We start from the raw sequence: 13,632 nt of genomic DNA on the forward strand, positions 1-13,632 counted from the left end.
TTGCTTAATGAAATATGGTTTTACAGAAGTGATAACAATGCTTTGTTCCTCTTTTGTATAAAAGCATCCGCTAAATGCATAAATGCAATAAGGCACTCAATGCCATGGTGTATTTTGAATATTGTACCTCTGGTGTGTTATTCCTATATACTGCAAATATATTATATTCACAATGTAGTATGACCTCTTGTACCTTATTGCTTAATAAATGTCATGCAGAAAGGCTGTATGTAAACCTGTGCTCTGTCAAATATTGTTCTTGCATAACTAGGAGGAAGTCCAAAACCCGCAATGAGGATAACCAGCTATGAGTTGTTCCAGAACTAACCTAGATTATGCAACCAAAACGTGCTGTGCTTTTAATAAATACTGACTTTCACAGAGTTCACAAATGTTTTATTATCAAAAACTAATATTTGGTTGAAACTTTTGGATTGGGCCATTGCCCTGCATATTGAATACTTAGTCTTTGTACTATGTACTTGACCGCTGAGTCATTTTAGGGAGTCAAATGGACGGACAAACAAACAAATGAAAAAACAACTCAGAGCAGAAACAAAGAATGAGTTTGAATGGAGAATGAATTTGCTGATAAAATAAAATAGTAGAAAGGTTGGAAGACTGAATGTAAACAAGGAAAATTAAATTGGAATGAAAACTTCAGAGATGAAGACTGACTCTCATGCAACCTTTTGAAATGACAAAAGAAACAGTGAAAAAATTAAACTGGACCATAATTGCACTGGACAGTGCTGTGAACCTCAATTTGACATGGGGTCTCTAGGTAGCCTCTAGCTGTCAGGAGAAGATCAAGAACTTCTGCAGAGCTCTCCTGATCTGTGTTTTCTCCTCAGGCTTGCTGTCTGGAATCATATCGGCACTGTGTAATGCGCTCAGGTGCACTTCTGGTCTCTTGTCCCTGACCTCCTGCAGCTCTGCCTGGGTCACGTTGCGACAGAAGTCCACGCTCACGTCTGTGAGACTGTGGCCGTGGTCCACAACAGCCTGGAGGACAGAGTCAGTCATCCGAGCGCAGTTTTCTAGACTAAGGCTGCGTAGCCTCCTGCAGCTTTTTAGCACATTAATAACATCACAGTCCGTAATGTGCCCACATCCAGACAGAGTCAGCGAGAGTAGATTCGGACACCTAAGACAACAATAAAAAAAGGAATTTTGTCATGCTGATAGACAGGAATAATAATTGAAATATGCAGTGCATACATGTTGGTTTACTATTTGTGTAGATCGGACAAGTGAATTAATAACAAACAACAGTATGTTAAAGCTGAAATTAGTCATTTCAGTGCTGATTGTTTTCAAACAGGTTTCCTTGAACACGCCCCATGTATGTCACTGGTCGATTATACTGATAGCCACACCCCCAAACCCATGCCATTGGTTGAGTCAGTGTTGCTATGCAGGCTGGTCAGGATTTTCAAACAAAGAACAATGTTTTGAAAGACGGTGTTTACACGTTGTGGGATTCCATTAACAAGCACATACTTTACCATTGTCTTCGCATTTTAGACTTGAATAGAATAATGTAATTTAAAAAAAATACACACATTCAAAACTATATTAAGTGACATAGAACTTCATTGAATTTTTCATTTAATTGGTAAAGATCATATATCTCTGTATATTACATTTGTATCGAAGACAAATCTTTAGTAATTCTTCTTAAGTACTTTAACCAAAAACACACACTTACAAACTTAAGAAAATTATTAAATAATTCAATATTGTATTAAACACACTAATAGAGTCAACAACATTCAAGCTCAGCCATCTGCTATTGGTCAAACAAACACATAGCTCCACCCCAAACTCACCCCAGTGGTTAAGCCCATGTTGCTGGGTCAGGTTGGTCGGAATTGACCCTTTACAAAAACCCGCCCTCCTTAGTTGCTGTTTGTGCTATGTCCGACAAACAATGCTGCTCTCACACTACACTAATGCAGTCATGTTCTCATGCAGTGAAAAATACATTGCGGAGCAAAGAGTAAACTGACAACGCGATGACAGGCAAGACAGATCAGGTTACTTTAGGTATGAAACATGGTCTCAGCTTTCAGATTTTGTCGTTTTTTTAAGAAATACCGTTTTGTGGCTCTTTAATGTGTTATGACAGATCGTTGTAGCCTCTGTTCAAGCGGCACACGTGAACGGATCGGCTTTTCATATTTACTAGTTATAGCACAAAATAAACATGAATAAACATCAAAACGTCTTTTATTTCAACTGTGGAAAGACGTCAATAAACACAATTTTTCAAGTTTAAATCCACCAGAGTTAATCTATTGTCTGATTTGTTTGTCAGGGCAAGATGGCGGATTCGGCGTTATGATTGGTCAGATTGCCTGTCAATCAAGCTCTTTGTGAACGGTCAATTATCAAACAACAAAAACGTGCTGAAAATACCATAGAATGCAATGTTTAGACTTTGTTTTTAATTTCTTTTTTGGAAAATCATTCTCAAACAGTTTAGCTATACTTGTCTCATCATATTAATCTAGTAACAAAGAAAGTATTTTCATCAAGAAAGACACCTTTAAGTGATTAGACAGTGGAAAAATAGGATATGAATTTCACATATGTAATGATTGCTTGTAAGAAAAACGGATGCCAGAAATGAACTGGTTGGAAAACACACTAGCTTACTCGGGTGGACACATAAAATGGTAGACTGTATAATAAACGTCAATGTCAATAGACGGTAATTGACACATATTGCAACATAGTAACTGTAACCCAAAACTTTAGGCAGTAATTTATCTAGCCCCATCATGCATTTGCATGCTATTATACTAAGCATAGCATAACAAAAACCATTCCCTAAGTCAGTGTTTGCTGTATTAGCTGTTTTTGCCACATAAACACAGCTGGTGCTCTTGCTAAATAGCACCAGCTGAAAGCCGAGCAGTTTCACATGCCCACACCAGCGAGCTTGGGCAGCAGGAAACTTCTGCACCGGCTACTGGCGAGTCGCCCTTCTGCGTGTCCGTGAGTCTCCTCTGCTGCAGCCTGCTGGTGGACTTACACAGGGTCACACACGCTCACACGGAGTGAGCTAATGGCTGTAGCTTTGAGATGTCATTCACGTTTACTGATGCAGATTATATAAACTCTTACATAATCTTACCCCTTAACCACATGTGAGACCGGCACATTCCAGCCTCCTGTAAGTGTTATGAGCACTGTCCCAATAACCCTGGCCATGGGGTGGATCTCACACTACACGTGCCATTGCTTTTATTATCGCAGACGGCCATCGGTGACACAGACGGTCTGATAAAGGGATCAGCAGGAGAGGAAGGATGAGAGAGGCTCGCAAGAATTCAAAGCCTCTGGGATTGGTTGGTTAGTTTCTGTTGGAGCAGCTTTCAGCCATTGTGTTTGAGCGGGAGGAGCTTTCAGAGCTGGACAGATGAAGTAAACACACCAGATATATGCGTCGCATCATCCCCGGTTACATAAGCATGCCCTCCTCTGGTAGCTCCGCCCTTCTCTTATGCAGATGTTTTGTTTGCTTTGGTTTCTTAAAGACATTTCCATCAAAACAGGCTTAATGAAAAACTAACAAAGACTTAACTAAGTCTTATTTTACTTAGCTTCTGAGAATGAGGCTGGGTGTGGGGCGCCAAAACCCTACTAGTATTTTCACAAACCGTGAACTTTCCCCATATGAATACCGACTCTGTAGACATCCCACACGTGGCACAGCGATAATTTACCAGGAATTCAATTGAGCGATTTTTCTTTGAACTCATAGAGTCATCACAGTGACAGTAGTCTTTCAAGAGAGGTGTGTTTAGGGCTGTAGGACTGAGGCTAGAGACTTATTTTCCCTGAAGTGGCCCTACTGACCGTCTATGCCAAGAACTTCAACAGAAAAGTCCCACACAGCAGATTGATGTGGTCAAATGTAGTTGCGTTCTTTATTTTCTATTTTTTTTGGTTTCTAATAGCCTGTTTTGAGAAATGGTGTTATTCGTCATGCGCAATATCCGTAACAAATGCATTCAGTTTCTTTTTTTGGAGCCAATGGTCTACAGGAGATCAAAGCAGTCAAATTGTTGTCTTTTTGCGAGTTACAGTCCATTTAAAGTGATGGCATATTGTGATCATCAGCATTTCCTACCAATTCAATACAGGTTATTTTAACTTTTACTATTTTACTATTTTACTACTTATTTTAAATTTACAATTTTAAGGATGTTTAGATATTAGAAATTCTGAAAAATATTCATCACACTTTATTTTAAGGTCCAATTTTTGCTATTAACAAAACTGTTACCTGTTAACCACAAATTTTGCCTCAGATTCCTAATTTGCTGCTTATTAATAGGTAGTATAGTTGTTAAGTTCAGGTATTGGGTAGGATTAGGGATGTAGTATATGGTCATGTAGAATATGTGTTTTATAAGTACTAATAAACAGCCAATATGTTAACAATGGTCATGGATATAAGCAACTAGTTGATAGTGATAACTGGTCCCTTTACTAAAGTGTTACTAAATATTTAGGAAACCATTACTTTTTGTGTGTGTGTGTGTGTGTGTGTGTGTGTGTTAATTTTTGGCCGTGACAATTTCATCTGAATTTGGTTCTGAATTTTAATCGATGCCAAGAATAAGTTGGCAAAAGGTGTTCAAGAAAGAGAAAGAAAATAAAAGTTTTATTTGAAGAATAAAACTAGATCCCTACTTGAACTTAATGACACCATCTGAGACTGTCTCTTCCCCAGGCGCTTAGTGTTTTATACATTTTCCTGCAGCTGAAATGTATTGCCACAATGGCGTCAGCAAGTGTGTGTGTGTGTGTCTTTGTAGGAAAGTGCGACACACACACACAGCGCACAGTGACTGCGACGCACATGTGCATTCCACCCTCATCAACAAAGAACTGATTGTAGGCTCCACCTGCCAATGAAAATCACGAGAGGAGAGCTCACAAGGGAGGGACGTATTTCTGCTTCTCTCCAATTTCATCATGTGTGGCACCAATTTTCTCTGGTCAAAGAACAACTGGCACTGCACCCACAATGTAACCCACGATGAACCCACAATGTAACATCAAAAACTTCTTAACCTCAAAAGAACCCTTTTAAGAACCCTCAATAAACATCTTGAGTTGGCTTTGGTTCTTTGGAGAATTTTGCACCCTGGTGTGAGAACCTCTTCAAAGATCTTTGAACTTCAGATTTTGTCTACTGATTCTGAAGACAGATCAGAAACTGGCATGCTGATCTGAAGAGCCTCTAATGAACATAAAGAACTTTATTCTTCAAAAACAACCATATAGTCTTTAAAATAAAGGTTCTGTGGTTCCATTAAGAACTTTTAACATCCATGGAACCTTTCAGTTACACAAAAGGTTCTTCAGATTAATCAAATAATCTTCACAGAAAGGGAAAAAATGTGTCTTTTAAGAACTGTTCACTGAAAGATTGTAAGGGAACCAAAGTGGGTCTTATATATCATTACTGTGAAAACCCCTTTTGGAACCATAATTTTTAAGAGTTTACTGATTTCATCATGAGTTGTTCCAGATTTCTGGTCTAAAAAACATCCGTCTTCACACTCATCCTTCATACTTAAAATTAAAGGTTTCAATTGGTACCAATTGCCAAACATGTTTTGTGTTCTATAAACATTTATCATCTTGTTCTTGAGGAAACCTTAAAGAACCAATCACAACACTGACCTGAGGAGCCTATAATATAGCATAAAAAAAAAATCCAAACCTTCTAATCTAAATAGTTCTTTAGAGATTAAAAAGTTCTTAATGTTTCATACTATGTACTTCAGATCAATAACTCTAATGTTTGTCTCTTATCTGAGGGTGATGCAAAGAACCTCTTATTATTATTTTAAGAGTGTTTTGCCAAATCACAGTGTTTCTTTTTTCCTCATAAGTGAGTTTACTGTGCAAAACAGCAGCAGGAGAGACCGCAGAGCTCCATCATGTCTCCTACTATTATTGGCTGCCTGGAAGAGGCTGTACAGATCTTCCTTTAAAACTCCAGAGGGAAATTCAGCTGTGCACTGCGTGCTACTCTACAGACCTCGTGTCACTCAAAACTTGAGGCAAACTGCATTCCCAGCCTCAGCACGCTTCGAACACAAGCCGCATCTATCGGTGGAAGACTGTGATGACGTGCTTGCTTGAAGCTAAAATGTGTTTCTGATGAACATTTAAGGAATGGAGGTTTCAGCAGATCCCCAATTAGTCTAAAACTGGTGGAGTTAAATGGCTACGTGAGGAACGCTCATGCTGAAATACGTTTAAGCTTCCCACCACTGACGTCTGTTCCTTAAAAAAATATCATGCTACGTCCTAAAGTATCCGTGTTCCTTGAAAACAGACGTTTCTAATTGCTGAACATTCTGAACTCATGTAAACCTTCTCAACTCATAACAGAAACTGGTAAATGAGTAATGCTGCAAGTTAACACACAAAAACAAAAGCGGCTGAATGGTCGGCGTATTGCTCTGTTCTTTAAATAATTGTGGTAAAACATACTTTGAGTCCATACTTTGAGTGACGGTCCCACAGCTTCCTGTTGACTGACGGTTCTGTGGTGTGCCTGCAGCTGTGGTCTGATGAGTCAGTTGTTGCCGAAAATGTTTAAAATTTAAGTGCCTTTGCTTCCATTTACAGTCTTTCATATAGGGATTTAATTCATTTATTTCCTTCCTAAGCCAGATAAAGTTCATAAACATTAAATTGCGACTTTAGCATGAGTTATGATAAATATTTTGATGATTTTGTGACTTGAAGAGTTAGTTATTACAAAAATGTCATTATTTACTCACCCTCATGTTGTTCCAAACCTGTTTGACTTATTTCAAATGGGGAACACAAAAGCTGATATTTCAAAGAATGTTCAAGCTGCTCTTTTCCATAGCCTACAACAAAAGCAGTTACTAGATGTTTTCAAGGTCCAAAATAGAAAAAAAACCTATAAGAGCATCAAAACAATAGTCAGTATGAAGTCTGTAGGAACAGTACAAAAAAGTCAGCATGAAGATGAAAATGTAAGTCTTTTCTCGAATGAGAAAAAAAACGAGACTTGATTTCATCCATCGGGAATTTATTTATTTGCAAATCGCTACGATCTCATGTGAGTAACAGGTTGCTGGAGGTTATAGATTGAAACACGTCAGGCTGTCGGAAAAACATGCCAGTTTACAAGTCATCAGAGAAGAGACATTGTTGCAGTGGGGAAAGGATAAGCATGTTTTTGATTTAAAGAGATAAAAAAAAAATGATGTGCACATCTATAATAAACACATCACACAGCATTACCCGAAATATATGCAATGTCCATTTTGATTTCATGGTGACTTCAAGTTATTGTTTACTGACAATCATTCCCTCCATCATAGCTTTCAAATCTCATTTGCTCTTGTGCATATCAAACTTGACAGGTCATGATCAGTTATGAAACAAAAATCGAATGTGATTTGGTGTCACTGATATAAAACCTAGGGTCAACACAGCTTTATGCACTAAGTTTGAAAATATGCAAGTGCAAATGAGATTCAAGCACTATGGCAAAAACTACTCAAATTTGAATTTGTCACAAATTACACACATTGATTTCGGACAAAGTTTATACTAATAATAGTTTGTATTTTATACCATTTGAAAGCCATTGAATGCTGTTGTTTACAATGGGACAGATCTGTGCAAACATTCTTCTTTGACCGTTTGGAAACGCAAGAGTCAGTAAACGATCACGGAAACTTGTATAATATTGGTGCCATTACTATACTTTTAAAAATAAAAGTGGAGATGGGATTCATTAAGATTTCTTCATCTGTCTAAATATATCAGGGTAGCAACATCTGCTTGTCCAAGATCAAACCAATGACAAAATGAATGTTGAGCCCAAGACAAACAGAAACACTCACATGTGGCAAACACGCTCCAGGAAGTCACTGACGAGGCTCTCGTGCTTCCTGCAGAGGTCCTTCTGGAATGTGGTCTTCATCCAGTCCTCAATGTTGCACACTTTGACTCTGCTCGAGTGCCAGCATACAGCCAGGTACCTTAACGAAGAGCCCAGAACATAGTTGTCCCTCCTCAGCTCGCACAGAGACCTGAAGTGAAGTAGCGTCCACAGCTGTGGGTCCAGGAAGACCTGTCTTAGTCGTACGCAGGTCAGGGACAGGCTGCGGCGACTGTCCTTGTCTAGGTACGAAAAAAGGTGTAGCAAGCACTCCTGATCTAGTCCTGTGAGATGCATAGCAAGACAGGAGACAACCACAATGACCACAAAGCAATGATGGGACAACAGCGTGTCTCCTGTGGCCTGGATTCGTGATTCTCCCCCAGAATGTAGCCTCGCTGAGGCCTTGCACATATAAGGTCGTGAGGAATGGGGGCTATTTTGGGAGGACTGCTGCAGGCACGGTCAAAAATGGAAATGTGTGAGGCACATGGGCTCTCCCGGGCCATCTGTCTCCGACGCCTGGACAGGAGGCAGTGTGAGGGATGTTTAGAGAGTAGCGACTTCTGTTTATCATTCACAAGAGGCTACACTCAGCGTCCTGCATCTTGTGGGATGGGGAATAGCAAGACAGTCTTCCACACTGAGGCCCCTTTACAAATGGTTTTGCTTGCGTTTTGGTTGATCCGATCACAAGTGGTCAAGGGAGACACATCTCCATTTACACCTGGTAGTAAATGCTTCTCAAATGCGTCTCTTCTGACCACTTCCCAGACAGCAACATAGTGTTGGCATAGTGTGAAATCCATGCGGACCAGATGTGGGCCGACACTGCTTGCTGTCTGGGTTGTAGTCTCAGACGGCTGAAGGTCTGGGAACTTTGGCTGCTTTAGATGGCCAAGGCCTGCCCAAGAGGCCATATGACTGACAGGTAAAGCAACCAATCACATTTCATTTTGTTCCACGTCATGTTTAGGGGCGTAGAAATGTCGCCACAATAACAGACCGGTGTGTAAAACTCTTGGACATATTTTAAAGATTCTATGCCACGAACTTTAAAATTTTCACATACTTCTGAAAATTCAGCGTTTAGTTGATCCTGACAAGCGCTCATCGTCAGTCATCGTAAACACGATTGCTTTCTTCTTTCATGAGGGGGTTTGGCGCCATGCCATTTTTGTTTCCAGGCGGAACGTTAAAGAACGCGGCACACACGTCTCCCGGAAATCCTGTATAATTCAACCAATCCGATGATGACTTTGAAACTCCTGAAGTGTTTCCAGATAAGTGTGCCATATGCCTCAGACGTTTAGCCAACTTGACAAAACCACTTGTGTTTGGATGTTGAGGGCAGGGTCTCTGATTTTATCTCACTGTGTTACTGTGTGTTGGTAAAGCTTACAAGAAAAACAAAAATGAGAGAAAAAATACAGTTCATTCGATCAGATACTTATTTAAACTGCACATAACGGGTAAAGTTTAAACTCTTATTTTAGTGGTTGTTCTCAGATCAAATGTGGCACTACAAATGCAATGTGGACATGGATTTTCAACTACCTTCAAATGCACTTGAAAGTGGACAAGCGCAAATAAGTTTGGACTTGGTTTACCCCTGTATTTAGCCTGTTTCTGACTTGTGATTGGATCAACCAAAATGCATCTTAATACCAGGTATGAATGGGCCAGATATTCAGATTTTTCAATTGAGACTCAAAATAGTTGGATTTTGCTTGTTTGGACTGCCAGAGCTTACCTGAATTCACAGACACACATTTAATGGAGATTGACATAAAGGTCAACATAGCTAACTAGCAAAGAAGAAGATTTGTATACAGATAAAAATGCAAAAACAATGATAACACTGGCTTCTAATTGGAATGATATTAAGCTACTCGCCATCCATGCAAACCAAATTATCCATCAGTTTAGCGGTACCATATGCAAATGTTTATAAGAGGATAACACAATAAATAAAGAGCGGGGCTTCTCGAGGGGAGCATTTTGTTACGGCATACGTTTCACAGCATCGGATCTTATCCCAGCAGGCACACAACGTTGTAAGATGTTGATATTTGATTACATTTCGGCTGCGACGGCAGGTGACCAAAATTCAATGTCAATTCAATGTCTAATGTCAATGTTAATTTGATGTCCAATACCAACGTCAGCTGACATTGACTTAGAGATGGATTTTGGTTACACAACCTAAAACAACAAATATCAATGTCAAATTGCTATCAAATACTGTCGTCTGTCTGTCCGACGTCATGACCAGCATCAACCTGACTTTATATTGACGTCCTGTGCCTGCTGGGATAGTACTAATCCCGGTAATGTTACTATGGTCTGATGCTGGGATCATTTTTTATATATACTTTTTGGGGACTTCTTTGCCTTGGCTAAGTAGAGACAAGAAGTGATAGGAGAGGGGAATGGGATCTTGTTGCAACTAATGTCGGAGTGCAGCCCACAAGATTATGGCTCCATATGCGATCCAGTTTTCCAGCCTTATGTTTCCAACTTGCATTTACACAAAAGGCTCTCTGACTATTTGCCAGAAGTTTTCCACAATCAAATCCATTGTCAGATTTTGGTGAGTTGGGGTTTCATGGAAAATAGTGTAGTGTATGATTGACGCAGATTCCATTTTTTTTTAGCTTCGGACTATTGCCGTGTTTCATTTCGAAGACCGTGCCCTCCAGAACATGCATAATAATTACATTAATTTAAACCTCACAAGGAATAGGGGTCAGTTTTTAGTTTGGTTGTACATAATGCATCCTTGATTATGTATGTAACAGACAAATACAATCTCTAAAGCCTTTTTTGATCTTATTTTTCTATGGTGCAGTTTATGATTCATTCCAGTCGGAGGATATCAAACATGTTTTAGATTTTAGAATGTCTTTAAAATAGCATTTCTGCATGAGTTTCTGTTGGGAATGACTTGATCCTCAGTCATTCAGTGATCTTCTCTGTAACCATTAACAAAGTTGACAAGTGTATGATGCCTCGTGTTTTAAAATCTGTTCAGGTTTTAAAAGTTGAGTAATGTATGCCTTAAGTTGCCTTGCTTACAATTTTTGCAGTTTAAAGTTTGAACTTACCTGATTAAATGAATACATTTCTTGCAGTATTACAGGCAGTGTTGGGGCATTACAAATTACGCGAGTTGCGTAATCGGAGTACTTTTTTCAAGTAACTAGTAAAGTAATGCATTGCTACTAAATTTACAACAAAATATCTGACTTTTTCAAATGAGTAACTTACTTTGTTTTCCCATTTATTCACTGACAGCTCTCCTGTCCCATGTTGAGGAAAAACTTGGAGTAAGCACAGAGGCACTTGATTCAGACGAAGGCTTATTGATTTCACTTTTGGTGTAAAGGAGCCTTTACAATTGGCAAAAAATATAAAAACATCTTTTTTTTTTTTTTTTGTTATTTAAAAACTAATAAGCAAGCCCAACCCAGGGGACAAAAAGTAATGCAAAAGTAATGCATTACTTCTCATAAAAAGTAATTACCACAATTAGTACAACACAATATTGTAATGCATTACTTTTAAAAGTATCTTCCCCCAACCCTGATTACAGGTAAAGTAATGTTGTGCCATTAGCAGCGCCAAACAGAATTACAAAAATTGACACATTCCCTCATCTGCCATTGGTCAGTCAAACATATAGCCACGCCCCACTCTCACACCATTGGTTGAGCTAACATTGCTGTGTCAAGCAAGTCAGGAGGACCCTCAAACAAACAGCGCAATTTTTTGGCAATTAAGGAAAACATTCATTTCTGGCAGCCTGTTAAATTTTGAAGGAACAGGGTGAGCTGCAGTTTTGCACGACTTGTGCTCACCGAACAAAGTGTACTTCTAAATTAGCTAGGCTAGCATTCCTGCCACCTTAATTGGAATTATTCTACACAATATCTACTGTTGATATAGCACCTGATAACACAGCGGACCCGGCGAATCTTTCTCGGGTCAAGTGCGATCGCAGCTTGTACTGTTTGAGTCACACTCATTGAGTCATAACCGCGATTGACGCAGTGGCACTTGATAACACAAGCAACGTGATCTTACTGGCAGCTGTGACCTATCGAGAAAGAGAGAGAATGAACTTTGTTGTCCTTTCTAAAGTATGGCGGCTTCAGACAGACACCTGTGAGCGAGTCGAGCAGCTGTTCCTCCTCTCCTCTTCTTCTTCCTGCCTGTCAGGGACCATACCTCTGGCACGTGGCGTGTGGGGAGCCCTGGTGTTTGTTTTGCCCCTGGGAGCTCATGCAAGAGTGAGCGTGTGGGTGGCAGCAATTGATAGAAAGAGCGAGGGGGAAGGAAAAGAAGAACTCACAATGGGAACGAAGCACGCCCTCTTACGCTCTTGTTTTGGAGAGGTTTACGTCATTAAAAACCATTCAGCGTTTACATTTCACAGTGGGTGACACGTTGAAAAAGATTAGAGAACGCGCGTACTTGCCACTGTTTCAAGCGAGGTGGAAGAGAACACTACTCCACCTGCAGCAATTACACGGGCAGAACAGAGGAAATGCATGCAGTCGTGTGCGTTGTGACACACTGACTGAACCCACACCCGTGTTTGAGAACAGCGCGTACAGAAACATTCATGTCAGCACTTCAAATTGAGCAACAGCGTGTTCTTTCGTATACAAAATACACCCAAGTTAGCACAGAGATCACTGAACATTGTGCAAAATCCAGGGTATTTAATATATATATACATATAGCATACATACATACATATATATATATTATATATATACACAGAGCTGGGTAGTAACTGATAGTAACTGGGTAGTAACTTTTGCATTTTTCTTTCATAGCCTAGCGATTATATACATATTATATATGTATATATAGTCCAGTTTTGTGGACATTCACACAGAGACAGCATTTGACCACTGGTTTTACAAAAATCATTTCAGGTTTAAGAAGGGTTTCAACATTGCATCAACTACTGATGAACACATTCATTTTTATTTGAATTATTACTCTGTAGTTTTTTTTAACCATGTATTATTAATTAATTAAAATGCACATATTCACATTATTTCTTAGATACATGTAATGCAGGCATTCCAAAACTTTTTGTCATCTAAACCTTATTCACCAAATATATTTGCTTTAAGTACCCCTGATTTTAAAATTAAATATTTCAATAAGTATTACATTTGCATGTTCACGGTTTCTTTGATGTTGATTAATGATCATATGGCATGCAGGTAAATAAAAATATTTCATCTTTTTTAGTAAGTGTTTTATTTAAAACAAAGACTACAGAAATACAAAGATGGTTCACTCCTATAGGCCTATGTATGAATGGGAGAAACTGCAATGCACAATATGTAGGAATAGTGCCACCTTCTGAATGAAACTGGCCAAATTTCCCATAGAAACCTGACTAGACCAGCTAATGCACATGCACAGTATAAGCAGGTTATGATTCCGCATGCGTATTGCCTGGTCTAGCCTGAAAAATAAGCTTTTTAAATGCTATTTGAGCATAAGAAACAACATTCATTGGGCCATTAATTTCAGATTTTTGTTGCTGATTTGATATATGTAATTTACATATGTAATAATTGTGAGTTCAGTAAGCAGTTTTTGAGATTTCAGAATTCCCCCATTCATTAAGATTAAGAAGGCATGGCAAA

The 13,632-nt window shown here is 39.1% G+C and overlaps 1 protein-coding gene across 1 annotated transcript; it reads right to left on the reverse strand.

Annotated features, from left to right (window-relative positions):
* Positions 1-379: 379 nt before the first annotated feature.
* On the reverse strand, positions 380-8,340 carry fbxl22 (F-box and leucine-rich repeat protein 22). The gene is made up of 2 exons (XM_079413956.1): positions 7,920-8,340; positions 380-1,147 (listed from the first exon to the last, which is right to left on the reverse strand). Exons 1-2 carry the CDS (start codon positions 8,252-8,254, stop codon positions 799-801), a joined length of 684 nt encoding a protein of 227 aa, XP_079270082.1. The 5' UTR covers positions 8,255-8,340; the 3' UTR covers positions 380-798.
* Between the last annotated feature and the right edge of the window lie 5,292 nt (positions 8,341-13,632).

This window comes from Barbus barbus (assembly GCF_936440315.1).
Source record: "Barbus barbus genome assembly, chromosome: 50".
Lineage (NCBI taxonomy): Eukaryota > Metazoa > Chordata > Actinopteri > Cypriniformes > Cyprinidae > Barbus > Barbus barbus.